The sequence below is a fragment of the Belonocnema kinseyi genome, chromosome 4 (assembly GCF_010883055.1).
Source record: "Belonocnema kinseyi isolate 2016_QV_RU_SX_M_011 chromosome 4, B_treatae_v1, whole genome shotgun sequence".
NCBI classification, from domain to species: Eukaryota; Metazoa; Arthropoda; class Insecta; order Hymenoptera; family Cynipidae; genus Belonocnema; species Belonocnema kinseyi.
In genome coordinates, this window is record NC_046660.1 from 111,942,760 (window position 1) to 111,966,702 (window position 23,943).

A 23,943-nucleotide genomic window follows, 5' to 3' on the forward strand; every position below is an offset into this window, starting at 1 on the left:
AGAGCTCCAAGGAGATTATGTTGAAAAATAAAAAAAAATTTACCCAAAAAAAATTGTTTTTATACTTCATTCTAAGGACTTATTGAACTACCCTCGCATCTATATTTCTGAAACCATTGAACGAATCTTAATCGAAATTGTAGGCGTTATAGACAAAAGTTAAGCTTTACATTAAGAATTAAATTTTGTTTAATTTTGATCAAAAAAATGAACAAACAAAATTTTAATTCATTTTTTTTTGTCAAGAAGGGAAAAAATTTCTCTTTTCTTGTCAAGACAATTTAATTCCTTATAATTTCACCTTTAATTAAAAAAATTAATGGTGACTCTACTAGATCACGAGATAAACAAACTGATGAAAACGAAAATCATTTTTTTGTTATTTTCAATTATTATCTACTTATAATCCATAGCTTTTTATACAATACGAAATATACTAAAGTGCGATTACAATTAGTAAAAAATAGCCGACTTTTAACAATTTTTGTAAACAAATACACATTTCAACCATTTTTTTCATGATTTTGCAGCGTAGTCAATTAAGCCTTTTCATAAAATAATGTAAAAGTATGTAATTTGTTTATAGAAAATATTTACATCAAAATAAAAAATTTTATTACAAAATCTTATGAATATAATTAAGAGCTTTTGAAACTATGAAAAAAATGACAGTCGGGGTTACTAGGAAGACAGTACTAGTTCATTTCCCAACAAAAATTAGTTAATGAAAAACATGAACACAATGTGTAGTTGTTATCAAAAATTATTTATGAACATTAATGTTCATAATTATTGTGAACACTCTGGGAAAAAATCGTCTCGAAACAAAAGTATCATTATCTTGCTTCTTTTGTTTTGAGCCACGTGAATTTCTTTTTTAACCAAACAGTATTATTTGGCTGCAAGATTAGGTGAATTTAGTCGCATAATGATAATTTTTGCTGCAAAACAATTGATTTTGAGACAAATGAAAATCCTCTCAACCTCAAATTCACGTTTCATCATTCTTAGTTTTAGATAATTATTTAAGGAAATATGCCGCGAAGAAATGGTTTTTATCCCTCTGCAAGGAGGAAACACAGTACAGTCGATATAAAAAAAACTTGGGCAAGTTTCACAATTTATTAGTGAAACGTTTTCCGTTGGCTTAAACAAATACATATATACCACATGTCGATTAGAAATAAAAAATCAGAGAGGTTCTCTTCATTTGATAATGAAGTAGAGCATTCACCTCAATCTGCTGAAGACTCTCCTGAAGAAATGAATTTTGAATTGGTTGGAGATTTAACTCAATTTGATAATTTTTTTGAAGAATTAGAAAGAGATGCCGAAAGGCAAAAATATCTTTCTAAATTGAATGAAATCCTGCAGATTGTAGGGATTTCCTTCATTGTAAGGAGTAGAGATCTTCGAACAAAAACTGTACAAATTCAGAAAGTGATGAGATAAAGGCAATTCTAAATGTACAATTGGAAAAGGTGTTTAAATAGATTGAAGTTGATACTAGTGAGAAAGACATAGAAGATATAACCAACGAAATTAAGGAACAATTGAATAAAAAATCAAATATATTCTATGCAGTCCAACTTCTGACTATGGTAACAAAGGGCTGGGGAATTAGGGAAATAAGGTCTGCGTTTGGAGTCCCATACAGATTAGCTCGTAAAGCTGTACAATTTCATACAAAAACTGGTATTGGATCATCCCCAAACCTTAGGCCAGGCAAGAAGTTATGAGAAGACACACTTAAAATTGTTAAAGACTTACTATGAATGTGACGTAAGACGACGATTACCTGGGAAAAAGACTGTGTTGTTAATCTAATTGACTGAGAATAATTTTTAGTTAGTTTTTAAATCAATTTATGTCAGGTCTTAATGAATTTGAAATTTTTTAAAATAAATGGTACGTGTAGGGCGATTTTGACCAAAAATGTGCTCTTTCCACACTGTGCGACACTTTAAGAGCAGCGCGGTGGCAGCTCACGGTCCCACTGAAATTACATTATTTCGTGATCTAGAAAAGTCACCATCAATTTTTTTTAAATTAAAGGTGAAATTATAAGGAATTGAATTGCCTTAACAAAAAACATACATTTTTTCCCTGCTTGACGAAAAACTTAATTCAGAATTTTTTTGGTCATAATTAGAAAAATTTTTTTTTTTTTTTTAATTTACAGTCTATACTTTTATCTTTATCACCTACAGTTTTTATTAAAATCCGTGGAATGGTTTCAGAAATATAGATATTTCAAAAAAGTGTGATGGCGAAATTCAATATGGCGTAACTGCCGTAATTTAAAAAATTTTCAAAAATCCTTTGGACCGCAAGTGTATCTTACATAACACTATAATTTCACAAAGTTTACCTGAAATCAAACAACCACTTGCAGATCATGATATTCCTGATGTATACTGACCCTGTTAATTCATTGCATTCCTTCTAATTCGTGCTCGGATAAACTTCTATATTTGAGTACAAGTAATCTGTATAAAGATTACTTGAATTTGCCTTCCCATAGATGGAAGTTTTTCTCTAACGAAAGAAAAAAATTGATACTTTAAATATTTTTCAAACTTATTTTTCTGTCTTACCGAAATCTTTATTTTTAAATAATCAGGAAGCCCACCGAAATGTCAATCGATGTGTTCTGTTACAATGAACAATGTAACTTTTTAAGCCGCTATTGATTAATTAATAATGGCCATCGGAAGTTCGTCATCCACACGTCTCAAAGACGCGAACAGTTAAATCAAATTACACGTCAATAGATCATTCGGCGTGTCTCGGAAATGCGAACAAACATGCCACATACAGTACTGCAGTATTTCTGATAAAAGACAAAGTTTTTCTCGTATGAAGAGAATTAAATTTTTTTTGAAACTTCGTAAATCGGTACTGGTAGGCCATACATTTTCAACAACAGGTCGATCGATGCGCCTCGAAGACGTGAACAAATACAGTAGACATCGTATTGTCGCATTTTGAATATCATAACAGTTTTTCTCATATAAAAAGGTAACTTTTTTTTAAAATCTCTCAACTGAACAAAAAAAAATCTGCCAGCTGAATGGGCACATTCTCTTCGCGCTCTATACGCGTTGCTTGCTTAGCTCGCGTGTTTGAGCGCTCGATTGTGCATTTATTTCGCGCTTCGCGCTCGGTCTTTATATTTTTCGTACATTCTTCCGCCAACTTTTTAAAAATAAGACTCAACACATCCACCACTGTAATTTTGTGATTATGAATTCTTTCTTGTTAAAAAACCTTAGCTCGATAGTTTGAGCGCACCCAGGGCGCGCAACTGATGGCTCTCGCACTTCGCGATCGGTCTTTACATTTCTTCCGGATTCGTGCACAGACCTTTTAAAACACAAAGTGAAATTTCATATAAAACCAAACCTTCTCATTAGGATGAGAATGTAAAAATTTTTTTTTTTTAAATGTCGGATCTAGCTCAAAATCTTATATCCAAATTTCATGATCATAGCTGTTTTACTTTTCGAGTTATGTTGGTCAGAAAAAAGTTATAAACACACACACACACACACACACGGACGCGCGTCGGTTGATCTTGCGCTTCTCGTGCGGGTATTAATTCTTTGCACTTTTCTTGAATGTGTATAGTTGAAGCTACAATTGCTCAAAGCTCTGTGGGCTTTGAGGTATACATTCTCATCGTATCACTCGCGCTACCCGCTCAATTTTAGACAGAAATGTTTAAATGTATATTTATTTTATGAATTGCCTTTTACAGTAAAAAAGTACAATCCTTCCTTCAGACATTATTCCCTATCTCGTGTTTTCATTCTAAAAATAGGATTTTTGTCTTCATATTATTTTTTATGGATAAAACAAAACATCCTGCAAGTCTCCTGTTAGATTTTTACGCTTCTCGCGTCTTTTGGCTTACTATTGTGATTTTCTATTGTTTCATATCAATTTCCATAAATAAGTTAAAAATGAGAAGTTCTGTCAATAAATGGTAAAACAAAGAAATGTTGTAGGAATTTTCAAACACTAAAATGCCTCCAAAAACTTTTCCCCATATTTTGCGTCGTTTATTGTCTCGAGATTTGAATTTTTGATTTTTTGCATGGTACTTTCGATAAATAAAACCAAAATGGCGAGAACTATTTAATCATCATAAATGATGAAAATTTTAAAAATGCTAAGAAATTTGTAGCTATTTTTTGGTTGAATAACTTTTTCTATCAATATTTTTTCGTACCTTTTATCTTTTTTTTCACAAATTTTTATTTTTTACTTTTAATGCCATTTTTATGAATAAAACCAATACTACGTGTTCTGTCAAATAGTGATTTGTAAAAAATTGGTAGATATGTTTTAGGTGCACAATTTTTATTCACTTATTTTTGTTCGTAGCTTGTGTCGTTTTTCCTAAAAATTTTATTCTTTTTATTTGCAATGTTATTTTTCACGAATAAAACAACTACGCATCCTATCGAGAACTGATTATTAACAAATTTGTAGATCTTTTTTAGGGTCTCAATTTTTGTTAGTTCATCTTTTTTTGTATCTTACATAGTTTGATCACATTGTTTGGCTTAAAATTTAAATTTTCGATTTTATAAATGCAATAACTCTGATAATTTTTTTTATCGAAAATAGTCATTAGGATAAAATTGTTGGCTTTCTGAATACTACGAATATCAGTACATACAATTTAAAAAATTTTTTAAAATGGCCTAACTATGGTGCAAATTGAGAAAAATTCTAATACTTTCTCAATGATCAATTATGAGAATTTAAAAAGTAGATTTGAAAATTCAGGTAATTACAAACCTCCCTCTATGAGGGAGCAATTGTAGATAATTGAAAATGGCGACTGCGAATCACTGAAGAGGCAAAGAAGGTCGAACTTTTCGATAATTAGGCAATCAAAATAAGCAACATATTACTAGAGCGCGTTTTATAATTGTTAAGTTAATTTTAAAGAAAAAACTCTTTTTTGTAAGGGTTATTTTAATAAATACACTGGAAATCCGATTTATGTGCGTTTTTGGGTATGGTCATAAATGACCTTCACTTAAATTGAACACAAAATTAGCTCACTCCAAACTAACGTGCTGAGAGTGCATCCCGAAGGCTGTTTGTCACGCTTGATTGAGCAAAGCCTCCTTTTTCGGCCCTGTGGCTGCTCTCATAACGAAGCCTCTGAGGCATCAATTCTCGCAACGACATAAATGGAAGATACTTAAATGGGATTCCTAGTGTAGTGCAAAACGAAAGCCACAAAAAATGTTGAATAATTTTGGGGGTACCTGAATCTGAATCTGGTGTCAGATTTGCTCCATCACATCAGATTTTTCGAGGAAATTAGCCTTTTGATAATATTTAAATACCACATAGGCTGCAAATATGACGTTCTAGAATCTGTTAGTACGGCGCATTTTAAAGATTGAAACTTTTACTTTAACCTATTGAAGTAGTCTCCCTTAACATGGCCACTACTCTACTGCTTACCATATAATTCAACTATTTATTTCTTCAATTTTTAAAATTAGGGTACATTTTCTTTCAACTCACCCATTGTTGAGATTAATGTGTTCCTGAGTTGACCACAAGCAGACTACTCCGTCAATACTCGAGCTTGCGATGTACTGACCATCCGGACTCCAATCTAAATTCATTACCGAATCCTGGTGAGCCTTTAGCTCAGTCAACAAAGAATTTGTCGACAAATCCCAAATAGAAATATTTTTGTCGTCCCCTGCAAAAGAAAATAATATGGAAGTGAAAATTAATCTTTGACGTAGAGCTAATGGAATTATAAAATAAATGTTAAATGTAAAGAAAATAATCAATTACCTGCCCCAGCTAGGTATTTTCCATCGGGACTAAAAGCTAAGCTATAAATTGTCGATTGAGCACCGACATAAACCCGTAACAAATTCCCATCGTCTTTATTCCACAACCGTATGGTCTTATCTGCAGAACCAGTTGCCAAATATCGGGCATTTGGATGAAATCGTATACACTGTAAATTAAGTTTGCCACATTTCTATGTCTTATCTGTAAAACGTGTGATATTTAGCAGTTGCAGTTTCTTTACTTACATTCACATCCAAGAAATGCCCTGCAAATATTCGAAGGGGGAATGTTCTATCCAATGACCACAGTTTGGCAGTTCTGTCATGAGAACCCGTTGCTATGTATAAATTAAACGCACTAGTGTCCATGCACCATATGGGATAATTATGTCCCCTGTAATACAAATGGTATCAGTTGATAAATAAGAAATGGTAAAAAATATTTCAGACATATCCCTTTTAGCACATGTAATTAATAACACCAAATTTGTAAGTTCCAAACAAAATTCCCTTATACTTACTCGTAAACTGCAGCACACGAGAAGTCATTCAGGCGCCAAGCTCTCATGTCTTTATCACTGGACACAGAAAGGAGAATTTCCGACTCAGGTACAAATCTCATGTCATGAACGACATCTCTGTGACCTCTTAAAACTACCGCTCCACCTGCGCATCTGCAAGGATTTAATTTTCAAACAAAAAATCACTATACCATTAAAAATATTATCCCATAAATAATAGAGTAAAAATGAAAAAGTTTTAAATATTCGATTTTGAATTGAATGGAAAAAAAAACTAAAATCAATAAAACACATTTTTTTCTATCCATATTAATTACAATAAGTGTAAAAATAATTACTTTGGAAATAAAGAGGTACGCTCTTATTTTATAATGATTTTAATTATTTCTATATTATGAAAATTATAATTAAATTATTATTATTATTCCTCTTCTTTATAATACACATAATTTAAAAATAATTACTAGATTTGTACTATTTTTTTTGTACTATTGTTAAATAAATTTAATGATTTAATTATTACATAATTTTAATAAAACATTTATTTTTTCTAAATTTTTTCTAAAATAATTTTTCAATTAAAAAATGAGGGGAATATCAATTATTTGCATTTTCTAATTACATTCAATCCTTTTAAACAACTTTTGTATTGCCGGATGACAAGGTAACGCAACCAAAATTTGATCATTTTTAAAGAATATTTTGTTAGCCGGGATTAATCTATTAATCAAGTGTTTTGCAGGTAAAAAGTACTTGTTTTTATTTCTATTTTCTTCTTAACTCACCTCCAATATACGCTTCTTCTAATGATAAGCCCTTGTTACCGGATGACACCGAAATGTTGTACGATCTTTACCGTTATATATATTGAGTAAACTTCAATTATTAAATAAATTTAAATGTAAGCCATAGAATTAATGGAAACCTGTTTTGTTACCGGATGACGCAAATACTCGGAAACAATTAAAAAGTGCTTGTAACTCGAAAACTATAATTAAAAACGAGAAAAAGACTTTATTTTGCAATTCTGAAATTAATTCTGAAAAATACATGTATTTAAAAACTAGATCTTAAGCTATACATTTGAAAAAGGGTAGAAAGGGAGACGTTACTGGATGAGATTTACTCATATTTAATCGAAATTATTTTGATACTTAGTCAAGTAAAAATAATTGGTACATTGGATATTATTGAAGGGAATACACTTAATAGTATCCTGTACTTAAGAAAATTATTCTTCGAAACACAAGAGTGTAATATTCCAGGAACATGAAACTGTCAACTTTTTTATTTTCGCCTAATGATAAATCTTCCTTACCTTTCATTACCATCTTGTAAAAAACTAGGCGAAGACGGTAAATCACAAGCAAGAGTAACTTCAGGCTCAGAAAAAGTCGGCCTCATAAGTACAGTGTCGCCGATACCCCAAACTCTGATTTCATTAGTGCTAAAACCTGCCGCCAACTTATCCATGTTTGGTGTAATAATACCACAACTTGCACTGTTTGAATTAAAATAATATCTAAATTATACATAATTAAGTGGTAACTTATTATAAGAACGTATTAAATGCATTAATTGAGCTGCTGGATCGAAGAAAGGCACATAAACTTATTTCGCTGGGAGCGGGAAGGCCCCTGGAAGCTTTCTTAGACATTTTTGAATTTTAATTTTAAAAGACTATATCTAGATGCAGAATTTCATTGCGCATCTTTCTCCCTAGACATAACATTAATTTTGATTCGTTTTTCACTTCAACTCGTGCTCAGTCAGTCAGTCAGTTTTAAGGATTTTTTAATCATATTTGCAGGGAACGTAGTTTGAAATGTCCTTCGACTGACAGAGCAAAAGTAATACAAAAATTTATTTAAAAAAAATGTTTCATTTTTTCCGATGCCTCGCGCTGATCGGACTTCTCTAGCTTCCAGCGCCAAAAATTAGAATCCGTTCAATCTCAACCATTAGATGTTTATGTTTTCTTTTACTTTTGTACAGTTTGTCTCAAAAATGGAACCATTCCATTGTACATAATATTAAATCAATCAACTATTTTACATTATGCACTATTATTTATTTATGCATAATACTTGGATATTACCTGGTTACTTGATTAGTTTTCATTTTTGGCGCCTGCGAACTCTATTATAAATCGGATCTGAGACTCGGTACAGCCCGCGCGTGAGTCGACTAGCCGCTATCGACTTGAGACGTTAATAATTTTTTGAATATCAATTCGATAGCGCCACAATTTTCCAAAAAACTTCTTTATACTATTGTCAACAACTTTCTCGCTGGAAGTGTTTTGTTTTTCAAAATTCGCTCGATAAACGAAACGCTGGAAGTTAGAGAAGTCCGATCAGCGCCACGCAATCAGAAAAAAATGTACAAAAATTTTTTTAAAATAAATGTTTGAATTAATTTTCCTCTATCAGTCGAAGGACATTTCAAACTACATTGCCTGAAAATTTTATTTAAAAAATCCTTAAAACTGACAGACTGAGCACGAGTTGAAGTGAAAAACGAATCAAAAATAATTTTTAGAAAGAAGCTAGATTTTTTGGCTTTAATTAGAAAACTAAAAAGCTACAACTTTTTGCCTAGGGGGAAAAAGATGCACAATGTCTTCCCACTTCCAGAGAAATAAGTTTATATCCCCTTCTTCGATCCGGCAGCTCAATTGTGATGTATCGATAAATTAACTGAACAAAAGAATACTTTGGAATTACTTTTCAATTGCGTTGCTAACAGTAAATACTCGAAGAGGCTGGTGAGAATTATTGCGAATCAGTCGAATAGCTTCTTGAAGCTCTCGCATTTCTCTGTCGACACCAGTGCCGGATGGTTGTTCCATGTGCCCATTAATACCTATGTCATTATTTTGCCCTCTCTCACCACAATTTTCTTCAGTTTCTATATAACCATCTGACATTTCTTTGATAATGGTTATGTGAGTATTTATGACCTGTGAATAATCCATAAATAAATAGACACAATCCAAAATATGTTTTCGTTCAATAATAAATCAATAAAAATTAAACTCTCTTACAAAAATAAGTTCAATTATATTACCTGCATGAGAATAATATGCCCATATTTTGACAGAAATTTATGAAGACAAACGTGCGCTTCATCTGACATATCAACTTTATATTTCCTCGTCCTAAATGCATTGACTAAAGGGCGTAACTCTATATCTTGTATGGACAGTACGTTGGACAATTCGTCCAAAAAATCTTTTTCAGTCCTAGAGATAAAATCGTTTTGATGCGTCTTTAAGAATTGAATAGCTAGTTGCCTATTTCCTGCATGAAGCATTTCAAGGTACAAATGACATAACACGGGGTACAAAAGTTCCCGTAATTCTGATCTTAACTTGTCACCTGCTACACCATTTATCCAACCCTTTAATCTGAAAATTATTCATATTATTTAATATTACTGTAGTCATCAAAAATGATGAAATTACAACCCTTTCATAATTAAAGGATAAAACATAAACAATAGGTTTTTTTAATTCGGATCAATACTTTCAATTTTCCTTTTAAGAAAAAAATTTATAAAACGGTTGAAACTTTTTTGGTTAATTTCCAAGTATATTTTTCACAAGTTTTCTCAATTTTGTATCTGTATGAAAACGGATAACCAATTACTAGTGTTTGAAACTTTCACTGGCAAAATGTATGTTCTGCCCTATATTGATCGTTAATTTAAAAACCGGAATTCCCCCCACTGAGCAACAAATGCACTCAATTTAAAAAAGAAATGAGCATGAAGTACTGGTACGCACTTTAATTTGCAATGCTCACAAAAGTATTAAAAAATAAATTAAATTCCTAACAAAAACATTCAGTACCCCTACTTCATATACATAAAGTACTAATTTACCTAAAATTCAATTGAACAATATAATAACTGAAACAATTCTAATTGCTCCAAAATCATTAAAAATAAATTATAAATAATCGCAAGCTCCTAATATCAATAAAACAAACTCCTTTCTGTCAAAAATACTCGACATTCTTTGTTAATGAATAAAAAGTCTAAAAACTAACAGTTTTTTACAGAAAGCAATAATTTTGATTTTTGAAAGGTAATATGAAAGAGGACATGCTTACTTTTGATAGGCCTGATCCGCGGCTGTGGGGTCGTTGATGATTGCACTGAAGACGATGGAATTATCGCGTGATGTCCCGCACTCAGCAGTAACATTTAAAGTCATTTCCTCGCTACTGCTACAACCCGTTCTCTCAGGTTTTCGAAAAACGTCACTATCCTGTGAGATTATTAGTAAACAGTTTTGAAGGTTAGGTCATGCAGTTATTGCTTTTAATGTATAGACCGAAGTACACATATTCCAGAACCAACATACCTGATATCGCCGTCGCTTCAAATACGAATCGACAGTCGCATTGATTACTTCAATTTTCGACCGTTTCATCTTCATTTGATCGAAATTTCATAAAGTTTCGGCAATTTAAAAACACAACGTCCATTCATCCTGTGCGCGTCGGACGCCATCACATCACAGTCACAGATCACATGGGCTGTGTTCCCTCTTTTTCTCCAAACGCTCCGAACGCTCTTATTAATAATTGTAAAGAGACAAGCAACAATTTTCCTTTGCCAACAGAATGTTTAATAACAAAAGAAAATTGGCAGAAAATTTTCATTTAGAAACCCTAAAATAAAAATATTCTATTAGTTATTTTTATTTTATTAATTATTTTTTCTTATAATTTTCATTTTTTCAATTTTGATTTTCATTTTAATTTCAACATATGTGTGTATTTTATTTGCTTTTTTTTAATGGTTTACATATTGTACAATGAATAGGCGATTTTTTTGTACTTTATAGTAAATAGCGTTGTGGATAAAATAATGGAAATTATGTAATATAGCTGGTATATAATTGTAGGTACCTATATATTCACGTACGTACATAAAACTCTTAACATTTCATAAAGAGGCTTCAAATAAAATTAAACTTATTTTATACTAAGGCTTGATTTTCAAATTTGAAAACTGCTGAAATAATTGTTTGTTTAAAATATATAATTGTAGAAAAGTAGGGAATCACAGTTTTGAATTTAGCGCTAAAATGATCCTTCTGTTGTTCGTTTCCGTTCCTTTTCCCAACGTGGGTTCCTCTTCTTTCCTAAAACGAGGTACTCGCGATTTAACATAGCCTTCAGTTATTCTTTTTAAATATAATAAAGTAATACATTAATTAAAATATTAAAAAATGGCTATGAGTATCAGAGGACTTTTGAGGAATAATTTGAAATTCCTGAGTAGCAGTATCCTGAAGCCTGTCTCCAATAATGGTAAGATTGTACTTTTAACCTCACTTTCGGGTTTTCTAGACGACACCGACTGATACTCACGAGGCAATAGTAACCCGACTATATTAATTAAGAAATAGTAGTAACTTTACATGCTTTGAGGTAGTGCTAGCTTCATAAAGAATTAAAATATCTATTTATTTATGTTACTGTTAGAGTCGTGGATTACAGCAGTATGCAATAAAATACATAAGATGTTGAATATTCTCCTGCCGAGAATATTTTTTTATACAAGGTTATATTCAATAAAAAAAAGTTATGAAACCCACAAAATAAAACATAATTTGCAAAAGTTCATTATAATTATTTTCGAAGGAACCCTAGAGAATTATTTATTGATTTATATTGAGTTGTTGAATGAAGGAAATTATAAAGTTACTGAAATTTAAATTATCGATCACTAATTTTATAAACGTTTTTATTATTACGTAAGCTTTCATAGATATTGTATATCTAATATAAATGGATTTTTGCCATGGCCTACATTATTATGGATGTTTGAAAATGTCACCCTTTCAATATAAATTCTATAAATTTTCAACTACTGATATACTTTACAGTATATTTACATAATATTTTAAAATGCATTTAATACAAGTGTTTAAATTAAAACTGTCAAATTGTACCAATGTCTCTTTAAGAATACAAACTCTTCAAGTTGGAAACATTAAATATTTTTATAATTTCATATTGCGGTGTTTCATTTTGGACAGATTCAAATTAGATACGCGAAAAAATTTTAATAGTTCATTATTGCATTGTAATTTTGTGATATTATGGTAATTGCCAATTATTTACGTAATATGCGACGATTGTTATTAAGAAATTTTATGTTTATAGGATGAGGGATAGCCATATTGTAAAACTCAAAGGAATGTACAATGGAGAAATAAATGATACACTAATTAAAATAGTTGGAAAAATCCTAATGAGACAATGATTTCCCCAAAAAGCTTCTTGCGTAAACTTTGTGCAGCATTCTTCGGTTTTAAAATATTTACAGATTTTACACCCTTAAAATGGGTAATGAACATTTTTAATCATTTTTAATACAAGGCCTAAAGAAATTAAAGATGTGGAATTAGGAGTCTTCAATAATTAGACTTGCTAAAAAGTGAGCAAATTTGAAATCGGAAAATAATGAAAATTTACACATTTCAAGGTTTTAAGTGTCCTTTTCTCAAGAAATCAATTTTATATCAGTTTCTTATTCTTAAAATTCTTAAAATTTCCAAAAATTGACAGCTTTTTTTTTTTTAATTTACCTATTTATGATGAAAACTGTTTAAAAGGGGGATCCAAGTGACCCCTTGGAAATTAAATTTAGCTTTAGGCTTTTTTTCAATATAAAAACTAAATTGACAGGTCCAGCGACCTCGAAAATCTGGAATTCTCCTTGAATTCTTTTAAACCTTGAAAGCCTGGAAATCTCTTCAAATTTGTCACGAGAACCTTGAATTTGAATTTTTGTTTTGCTTTTAAAACCGTTATACAGAGATTTCAGGGAAACTTTTCGTAGACTGTACTAATTATTTTATAGATTGCAATGAACAGACCGTAATATTGGGAAAATTTCACGGATTTGAAATAACTAAAAAGGATTTCAAGGATTTGAAAAGGCGTGAGAACAAAATGTCAAAGATATTAAACGATATCAAAATGTTTTAGAAGCTTTCAAAAGATTTCAGATATTCTAATGATTTAAACTTAATTCAGAAGATTTAAGAAAGATTAAAAAAATATTGCAAGGAATCCACCAAATTTGGTAAAGTTGTCAAGAATTTAAAAGATTTCAAAAAGGGTACATTACACCAGATTTCAAAGATTTTAAACAGTTACAAAAGGTTTCAATAAATTTTAAAAGATTTCAAACGATTTCAGTAATTTTAAATGAACAGAAAAGATCTCAGAATCAAAGATTAAATAAACATTTCAAAGATTTTAAGGATCCCAAATATTTTACTAAAATTTTAAAAGGTTTAAAATATTTTAATGAATTGACATGAATTCCAAAGGATTTTACAAGAATTTTTAAGACTTCATAAAGATTTCAAAAGAATACAAGAATTTCAGAAATATCAAAAAGGGTACAGTGCACCAGATTTCAAAACATTTCACAGATTTTAAATGATTTCAAATTGTGTTAGAAGATTTCAAAATATTTCACAACTATTTAAACGATTCCATCAAAATTTCAGAGATGTCAAAAGAATTCAAGAATTTCAAAGATTTCGAAAAGGGAACAAATACACACACAAAAAGTACACCAAATTTCACAAAGATTTCAAATGTTTCAATGATTTCAAATGAATGCAAGAGATTTCACAAATAGTTCAAAGAATCCATAAGGATTTCAAAAGATTTCAAGTATTTCGAAGATTTCGAAAAAAGAACAGTACGCCAAAATCCAAAACATTTCAAAGATTTTAAACACGTTCACATTTTTTTAGAGAATTTCAAAAGATTTTAAATAAATTAAAGGATGTAGGAAAGATTTCACAAGTTTTTCTAAGAATGTATAAGGATTTTCAAAGAATTAAAAAATTGTAAAAGAATCACAACGATTTCAAAAATTTGACCAAAATTTCAAAAATTTGAAGGATTTCAAAGTTTTCAAGGACTTTACAAAGATTTAAAAATATTCCCAAAGATTTCAGAAAGACGACTTGTTTACAAAAACTTAAGAATTTGTTTATTTATTATGGTTTCTTTCGACACTTTTGCCCAATAAAAAATGAAGTGTTTCATCTTTCACATGTGTAACATACAGATTTTCAATTACTACTTGTTGTAAAAAAGGAAACCTAGAAAAACTTGATTTCCTGACCTAGAAAACCTGGAAAAGACCTTGAATTTTGTTCCTAGTAATCGCTGGGTACTCTAATTGAGTAATGTTATTTTGTACATTCTCATCCTAAATGAGAAGGTTCATTGATAAATTTTGACTCTGCCAGTTTTTATAAAATCTTCACGTTTGGAGATCGCCTCAGAAAAGCTATTCTTTTATGACGGTGTCTTTATTCTAATGTTTAATTTTTAAATGCTTTAAATTCAGAAGAGATCTGATGCTTTGAATGCTTTATTTTTCTAGTTAAGTATTCAATAATTAAATTGAAAAATGTTCAAGTTTAAAAGTTTTAATCTGTTAATTTTAATGTCCAGGAAAAATGTTTATTAGCCGGTAAGTTGCCAGAAATTTGATTCTGTAAATATTTAAAAGGCCATTTGGAAATGTTTTATATTAAGAAGGACCGCTGAAAAGAAACTTTTCGCACGTGAATCATGATTTCTAATATTTATTATAAAATAATTAAGTATCCTAAGTCTTTAATCATATTTTAATTCATTATGATGTTGCATACATTCTTATTAACAGTGAAAATGTAATGGTTTCTTATCAAATGTGACTTTCCCAGGTTGCATCAAATCTCCATATTTTAAGACCTGACATTTTCTGTGATTAAGGATATGTGACACACTTAAACACCTACAGGGGTGGGCAAAAGTCTTTGCACACCTCTTTTTTGATGACTGATTAAATTTCTGTTAATGTGAATTATGTCAGAGCCAAACAAATTTATCTTTAAATGGTTGATTACTCTCGGAATTCTGTATAAAATGAGTCCAGGGTGAAGCCAATCTGTCTATTTTTAAAGTAGATATTGCAAAAATAGTGTAAATTTTAATGTTTTCTTGAATTTTCAATAACTTCCGAAATAATCAATATTTTTCAATGTTCCTGAACTCATTTTGAAGTTATTGTTTCACCGTATCACAACAGCTTATGAGTCTAAATCGTAAAAATGGTCTTGTCGAATTGCAAAAACTTGAAGATGTTAAAAAAAAGATGGAAAAATTGACATTTTTTTTGTAACAAAAATATTTTTGTAGAATGTACGAGACATATAATCACGAAGTTTCTATGAAATTTGCTCAAAATATATATTTATTTAATTTTTATTCTAAATTGCCTACAGCTAAGATATTTTCAAAAATTTCCAACTTTTTTTTATACAATTTAAGTCATTGCGATTTGATAACAAAATTTTTACGATTTATACTCATAAGCTGTTGTGATACGATGAAACAATAGCTTCAAAATAAGCCCAAGAACATTGAAAAATGTTTATTATCCGTAATGAAAAAAGAAGTATGCGAAGACTTTTGCCCACTCCTGTATATTACCGACTACTTCATTTGAGTAGGAATTTCGCTCAAAAATATTTTCATGTAAATTAAAACTGGGCTCATTTTTTGACATATTTTCTTTGTACCTTGACATTTTTTTAACCTAAGCATTTTTTTATATGTAAAATATTAGCCTCAAACTTCGAGAAATGCAAGAGTCGACACTGAATTATGTATATTATGTTTTTTACATCTTTCAGATATTTTAAATATAAAAGAAGTTCTTAAGTTCGAAAAATTTCAAGGTTACAAAGAAATTATGTGAAAAAATGGTCCCAGTTTTAATTTCTTTGAAAATAATTTTTAGCGAAATTCCTACTCAAATGAAGTACATGAACGTTGATTATGGTCTTCTGATACAGTTTCCAAAGTTTCAGTCTGCTAATTTCTTTATTGTTATTGATTAAAGTACTCATAGCACGTAGAAAATACGTGCATTTCACGATTTACCTGAAAGAACAAATGTTTAAATAAGTTAACGTCGCTTAAACAGTTGAGAGTTAATTTTAAAATGAATTCTGAACAATATAATGACATACGGAAATATTTGTAACATATTATCTTGTTTAAATAATAGATTCATAAAAAGCGGTTTTTTCCATGTTAAGTAAATGGCAAACTTCATGGTCTTTCCGCGACCCCTAAATATTAATCGATTTCGCTCAAATTTGGAGGCATTTTTTGTTGCATTCAAAGAAAACTGGGGGGGGGGGGGGGGGGGGTGAAGCAATTCTATTTAAACTTGCCTCCAAGTATGAATAAGAACCACCCTAGTGTATACAGCCTGTGCCAATGCTCGCCTGGAAAATATTGCCCCCCTGTTTTGAAATATTTGAAACAAAAATAAATTAGAGGTAAATGATATTGAATATCCAGCTCAAAATTTTAAAGTAGTTTGTGGAGTAGTTTTGGATCTTCAATGGTGCTTAACAAACACTATCGAGTCTTAAGCAAATTAATTTCCTTTTTAAGTTAGAATCAAAACTAATGTAACAGTCTTTTTATAAGTAGATGCTTCGGCAATTTTGTGATATTGGCAAGTAAGCTTATTTGCGTATATGTAAATCTGGTTTAATGTTAGGACCAGAGAGTCGAGGCAGGGTTTGAAAATATGAAATTAGAAGAATAAATCCAAAGCAGTGTAAATCCAAAATTAAATGAAATAATTCTTAACGTGAAAATCAATTATTCGCTAACAATCCCTCAAAGTAAATAATTATCATTAACTTTAATTTCAGAAAATAGATTAAATTACAATAAATTACATTAAATTTTTATTTTTCAGCGAGCAGGTCATTGTACAGCGCTTCTTCCTTGGCAATCGATGCCTACGCCGAGGCAAGGAGACATGTTACGAATCAATTTGAGTCTGTTGCACAGACTTTCCGTGCAAAAATGACAGAATTCACGAGCGAAGATAATAAAAGCATAATATTCACTGAAGACTTAAAAGCAATGTTGCATATTGTCGATAGTAATAAGGAGGATGTTGATCTGGTAATGAAGATGCTGAAAAAGTTCCATACTCAAAACAACGAACTAAGGTTCGGAAACTATGTGTTTGGACCTGTCGTAATGCGGGCATTTTTCTACTTGGACTTGCCAGATGTAGCTCTTGAAGCATTCAAAGACCCTCAGTTACAGGGATTCTTTGATCAACTAACGAGTTATCAAATTCTGCTAGCTCTCTTGTACAATCATAAGAGATACGGCGAAATGAGGGAAGTCTACGACTTGATAAAAACAAAATACACAGGCGGAATTATGCATCCACAGAATTCTGTTATTCTTGTTCTAGCAGCTTGTTACAGAGAGGTAAATTTCTTAATGAGATTGTGGTTTCTTTTTGAATTTATTATCTAAGTTCGCTAATGTTCCATTCAAATTACTTTAGAACACGCCGGAGAGTTTCCAGTATGCATTGGACCTCTGGAAGGAATTGCACAAAAAGGGTTTTGAACCTAATCGCAAAGCAGTTTGTCTCATTTCAACCTTGGCTCTTAATCAAGGAAAACCTGAATTTGCCCTGGAACTTATCTCATCGTGTCCACAATTTCGCCACATCGACGTCAGGTGTATCAAAATACAAGCTTACACCGATTTAAATCGACTGGATGATGTCGCACAGTTTATAAAGAAAATGTTACGCTCCGAGAGATTTACCAAAGAATCGGCCACAACCATAACTTTCTTCCAAGATACCGTACGTATTGCAATCATTTTTACGTGAAATTTGTTTTCAATTACGCATTATTTTGATCAAAGTATTAAATTCTTTCAAGTTCAAATGTTATAAAAGGGCTTAATTGCTGTATGAATTCGAAACATAGTTTTCGACATATTTCATTTCTTTTATTTTTACAAAGCACTATTACAATCGCCGAAGTTGATAAATTCTATCTTTTTCAGATTGCCAAGGTGGAAGAAGCTTTGAATAAAGCAGGAACGGAACAAAATGAAGAACTTGTCAGGATTTTGGACGAACTGAAGACTCAAAATTTAGTGCAAAATAAAGTAAGTGAATGTAAAACTACATAAGTATGTATAGTAAATATATATATATATATATATAATGATTCACCACGGTTCTACTGGGTGCGAGTGTCATTTTCATAGATGGCAGTTGGAAAGGGTCCACTTTACCGATCGTAGCTTACAAGATATTGGCATGTTTGAGAACAAAGGACAAAAATATCGACGTTATACTTATTTCCTGGAAGTGGGCAAATTTTAACAATAAACGAGAAATTTAACATTGCGCTTATGGTATTTGCCATCTTTACATGCGTTTTACCTAGGCTTTAAATTTCGAGAATTGACGCGGCTATATATGCCTACATAACTGCATACCGAAAAAGTAAACCATTTCCTTGCGGAACGTCAGATATTAGTGTCTTCAGTGGGCCAGAAGACCCGATTCCTCGGCCAAACGTCCGATTTTCAAAATTCAAAAATTGTACAAAATAATGTCATTTTAATCAGTGATAATTAAGGTATTCAGTAAATTATTTGTTATTTATAGAATCCGGCTTCGTGGAAAGTTACACAAACTATAACATTATTTTTTAATTCTTGATATGTGCTTTCCGTTCAAATATTCAATATACTTATAGCTCGTTTATTAATTACTGAAAGATGGCACTGCCCGTTTTCATGAATTTCGCTAAAAATCGTAAGTAACGGAGGTAATATTTGTAAACAATGTATAAAGTTATAAATATTTTTTTTAACTAATGAGGCCCATGGCAGAACTAGTAGACACGACGAAACAGTTAATATTGAGATGAGATAATTTCATTGAAAATTATTTTTCTTGTTTTTGCGGAAAAGATGGTAGAGTTCATACGTTGGACAATTTCTTTGTCCATGCAATTTTTTTGTATAAATAAACAATTGCATCATACAGTTCAGTATTTATTTGTAATTCGTAACAAATGGGGTGGATAAAAAAAAAGATCTAACCAATGGATTTTATGTCATTTTTGCAGCACAAACAAACAGCGTAATCAGTTTTTCCGTAACTCACAGACTTGAATATGTTGTTCAAATACTTTTGGTTTAAAAACTTAAAAAACATTTTTTTCAACAAAAATTATCTTTTAATCAAAGTCTTTCACCCCAATATTAACTTTGAGGGGGGGGGGGTCCATGGGCTTTAAATTATGATAATATTGTTTATAATTTTATAAATTGTTGTAAAAAAATTAGCGTGCGACAAATATTTTGTAACTAAATACAACTTCTTAAATAAATCGGAACGCTTTGAGTATAAAATCATTTTTGTCTACAACAAACTGATCCGCTGGATTATTTGTTAAGATGAATTGTTTATAACGATTAATCCATTATTGAAATTTTAACTTCAGATTCGGTGTCAGTCAAATTATATATTGGTGTAATTAGAAGTCAGTTTTGTATATTTTAATGGGTTGGTCGACTTTTTACCACGGAACGGTCCAGTGGGCTGAACATTTGACGACGTCTTTACGAGATCGTTACGACAACTTTACGACATCCTATGTCCATGTCGTTAAGGCGCCTTTACGATATCGTGAATACGTCGCATGATCTGAAGATGTCTTCACGATGTCGTGACGACATGGAAATAGGATGTCGTAAAGTTGTCGTATAAATGTAAATACGTCGCCAAATTTTGTGCCCACTGGGGGGGGGGGGGTATTCTGGCCCACTGGGGTGGTCTCTCAAGCCGTTTTCTATAAATAAAACACTTATTTTATTTAAATAATCGCTGTTGATCTATTTTTACTTCGGCATGCTCACAGTATACTCCTTTGAGTAAAATGTATCAGTTTTTGTACAATTTTAAAACGTACATATTAATAGATTCCCCAAGTCGTTTTTTGAAAAGAAAGTTCTACATTTTTTTTGTTTAAATCCGAGTGATGTATTTGAATAAAAAGAATACATTGTATTTCTGTCAAACAGAGTGTTCAGTGACCTTGAAAACCTGGAATTCTCCTTAAAATAAGAAACTTAATTTAAATCGTTCAGTCTATAATGAAAGAAAAGTCTTGTTTAGACAAAATCTTGTTACTGAAAAGTTTTGTATATATCAAAATATAATTTATTTTTTACTCGTTACGGAATAAAGAAAGAGATTTCTAGGCAAATATAGAATGTTAAAGTCTACGTTTTCTTTGTGATATTTGATTCACAAATATAATTGTAACGTGAAAATGTTAATGTTAATTCAGTGTCCGAATTTGAATGAGCCCATGGCGATATAACAGATTTTTCAAGGGTTTCACCACTCGGTTTTTTATTTCAAATATGTATACCAGATTAAAAATATTGCACAACACATTCACAAAGCTTTTAAAACTTTCAACAGATTTCAATGTTTCAAAACATTTTATAAAGACTTCAAATAATTCAATGATTAGAACGAATGAAAAAGATTTCACAAACAAAAATTTAAGAAAAATTGTACAAATGTTTCAAAAGATTTGACAAAGATTCCAAAGATTTCACAAATATTTCCCAATGATTTCGAACACTTCATACAAATTGTAAGGATTTCAAAGATTTGAAAAAGGCGTGTACACCAGATTTCAAACATTTCCATAGATTCTAAAACTTTAAAATGATTTCAGAAATTTTTAAAAGGGCACTTTTAAAAGAAACCCAAATTTCTAATATTTTACAGAGATTACAAATATTTTAATGATTTCAGAAAGATTTCAAAAATTGCATACAAATTTCATAAAGATTAAAAAAAAATAAAGGAGTTCTAAATATTTCAAAAAGGGTGCAATACATCAGATTTGAAAGATTTTAAGACATGTCGAAGATTTTAAGCGATTTCCAATATTTCAATGATTTCAAATGAATAAGAAAGATATGGAAAATATTTCAAATATGTTAAAATAATTCAAAAGGTTTCAAACACTTTGAGTAGATTTCAAAAGATTTCCATGATTTCAATCGAATGCAAAAGATTTGAAAAACAAAGATTAAAGAAAGCTTTCACAAATATTTCAAATATTCCATACAAATTTTAAAATATTTCAAGGATTTTAACGATTTCAAATAGTTTACAAAAATTTAAAAAGATTCCAAAAGATTTCACAGAATTTTAAGATTTCAAAAATCTTTTCAAGTACTTCGAATGTTTTCAACGAATTCACAAAGATTTCAACAGATTTCAAAGACGATCTATGTTCACAAAACATTAAGAATTTGTTTATTCATGGTTTTGCGCTATTTAAAAATTGTTGGCGATAAAAAAATGAAATGATTAATTTTTTAATCTATTAAAAATTGTTATTTTATTATTTGATGTAAAAAAAAGAAGACCTGGAAAAACTTAACTTATTCACTTGGAAAACCTGGAAGAGACCTTGAATTTCGTTTCTAAGAATCGCTGGACACCCTGATCGAAATAAAAACATCCGCTAGAAGCTATTATTTAAAAAAATGAGCATTTTATTTACATATATGTGTGTATATATGTGTATGTTTATTTTATTTATTCCGAATAAGCGGGGCCACTTTGAAATGAAAAGAGACACTTTGTAGGGATGCCATTTGAAAAAAATGAAGTCTTTTTCTGGACGTGTTATGAAAAATTTTTCAATTTTAAAAAGCAAGGGTTCAAATTAAAAAAATATATTTGGATTGAAAGTTCAACTATAAAATCAAAAAATTAAAGCCCATAAAATTTGTGCAATTATATACTCACTACGTTCAACAACGAATATACTATAGAGCAGGGTCCCGGATACTCCCGCTCGTTATTTTACTTTTCTCAACTTGACTCTCCTGCTTGAAGTTTAAAGAACCCTGCATAAACCTTATGGGAAGCTGCCCTACGTCAAATTGGCTGAATCTATGGGACAATGAAGTTCTCGTCATCCTGAACAAAAGTCTCTATGGACACAAAAAGATCGAATGAGTAGTTTCGGAGATACGGGACCTACAAGCCCCAGATTGTCAATGATTTTGCGCGTGTGAGACTTGTATGTCCCATAACTCATATGATCTTTTTGTGCAATGGAGACTTTTTTCAGGGTGACGAGAACTTCATTTTTCCATTTTCAGCCAATTTGACAGATGGCCGCTTCCCATAAGGGTTGTGCGGAGTTCTTTTTCATAATGGTACAATTTCAAATTGAGTCTTCATAGTTAAAAAATAGAGAAATTCTTCTTTTTGAATAAGTTCGTCGAATTTGCATTGACCTAAATGTGAAACTGTTCAATTTTGACAGCTTTTACTGTGGATATGTTTGAATTAAAATATTTTTACATGTGGAAATTGTTTAATTTTGAAAACTTCGCATTTTTCCAACATAAATGATCTAGTATAAGGTAAACGTCCCAGTAATCGTGATGCAAATTTTCTTGCTTTTTATTTGATTTGAGTGAATTTAGTTTCTATTTGCTGTTATAAAATGTTCCATATAATTGGATTTCATCATTAAATGTTATTGTCACGATTACTGGCATATTGACATTAATAATAATAATTAAGTAACCAATTTTTTCTTTTTTAGACCTTAGAGGAATCTTTGACCAGGACTATCGAAAGACGTCGCCCCACTGACAGACAAAACAACACAAACACAAGCAGGTACGGTGGTGGTTCGTCAGACTTCAAGGGATTTCAACGGCAGAGAACGGGGATGAAGTTCTAAGTGTATTTTTAAGGTCAATAACGTAGTGTTCAAGTCCAATTAAAAATTAATATGTAATTCACGATTTGAAAATTTTAAAAATCGCAAGTCATTTCCGGGTGAAAGAAAACTATTCACAAAAGAATCCCAGTAGAATACGAATTCCCATTGAAGTAAAAAAGCATTTATAAGTTTTTCACTTTAAATGAATCATAAAGTCATATTTCATAGAGTATTATAATTATATAAATATTAATTTACTCAAACAGCGATATTTGTTATTAAAGAAAATAAAGTTGTTTTTATGCCATTGCTTGTGTTTTACATATACAAATTACGGATTCATTTTTGCTTAGTAAACTGTACAACTTCTTTAATACTTTCATTATCGGTAGATGTAGGCAGCTGCTACTTTATCAGCAATCATACTGGCTCTTTCCTCGTTTTGTAGGAGCCACTTGGTTGAGACATTTGTGTTCGATATACTTTTTCTGACGACGGAACAAAGCACTGTGAGCCAGTGAGCACTTTGTTTTGAATCAGGGCTCGCACATCTGAAACAGATGCATCCAATTTTGAAATTAACGAATATAACAAATGTATCAGGGGTCACGCATAAATGAGTAAGCGAACAAAAATGAGTAAGCGAACCAAACGTGATAAATGCACTTGCGTTAATTTTGCAATACTTAAGGATATATTGCAAATTGAAAACCAACCGATCAAAATAAAATGGGCTATTACATATAATCAGTCAGGCTGTCAAATAAATTAAATGCAAAAAAACCTTCAAATTTAATACTGCCTCAAAGTTATTAACTAAATGAAAATTGTGAAAATGGATTAAGTTTACATATGAAATTACAAGACAGTTTCATATATGATTACTATATTTTTAATTTTAAGATGAGACCACTTAAAA

The 23,943-nt window shown here is 30.8% G+C and overlaps 3 protein-coding genes across 3 annotated transcripts in view; 1 reads left to right on the forward strand and 2 right to left on the reverse strand.

Moving 5' to 3' along the window:
• LOC117171873 (TAF5-like RNA polymerase II p300/CBP-associated factor-associated factor 65 kDa subunit 5L) overlaps positions 1–10,885 on the reverse strand; it is a 14,264-nt gene extending 3,379 nt beyond the window's left edge. Inside the window, exons 1-9 of the mRNA XM_033359511.1 lie at positions 10,728–10,885; positions 10,474–10,631; positions 9,428–9,767; positions 9,085–9,320; positions 7,677–7,859; positions 6,359–6,511; positions 6,084–6,231; positions 5,836–6,004; positions 5,554–5,737 (exon numbers count right to left, since the gene is read on the reverse strand). Of these exons, the coding sequence (XP_033215402.1) occupies positions 5,554–5,737; positions 5,836–6,004; positions 6,084–6,231; positions 6,359–6,511; positions 7,677–7,859; positions 9,085–9,320; positions 9,428–9,767; positions 10,474–10,631; positions 10,728–10,802 (1,646 nt within the window). The 5' untranslated portion in view covers positions 10,803–10,885. The remainder of the gene's footprint in view (positions 1–5,553; positions 5,738–5,835; positions 6,005–6,083; positions 6,232–6,358; positions 6,512–7,676; positions 7,860–9,084; positions 9,321–9,427; positions 9,768–10,473; positions 10,632–10,727) is intronic.
• Positions 10,886–11,495: 610 nt separating this feature from the next.
• Positions 11,496–23,251, forward strand: LOC117171923 (pentatricopeptide repeat-containing protein 2, mitochondrial-like). The gene is made up of 5 exons (XM_033359583.1): positions 11,496–11,682; positions 17,174–17,703; positions 17,783–18,091; positions 18,298–18,402; positions 22,902–23,251. The coding sequence occupies exons 1-5, from the start codon at positions 11,601–11,603 to the stop codon at positions 23,040–23,042; spliced, it is 1,167 nt and encodes a 388-aa protein (XP_033215474.1). The 5' UTR covers positions 11,496–11,600; the 3' UTR covers positions 23,043–23,251.
• A 69-nt stretch (positions 23,252–23,320) lies between these two features.
• Positions 23,321–23,943, reverse strand: part of LOC117171922 (tetratricopeptide repeat protein 37) — a 14,050-nt gene continuing 13,427 nt past the window's right edge. Inside the window, exon 13 of the mRNA XM_033359582.1 lies at positions 23,321–23,575. Within this exon, the coding sequence (XP_033215473.1) occupies positions 23,407–23,575 (169 nt within the window). The 3' untranslated portion in view covers positions 23,321–23,406. The remainder of the gene's footprint in view (positions 23,576–23,943) is intronic.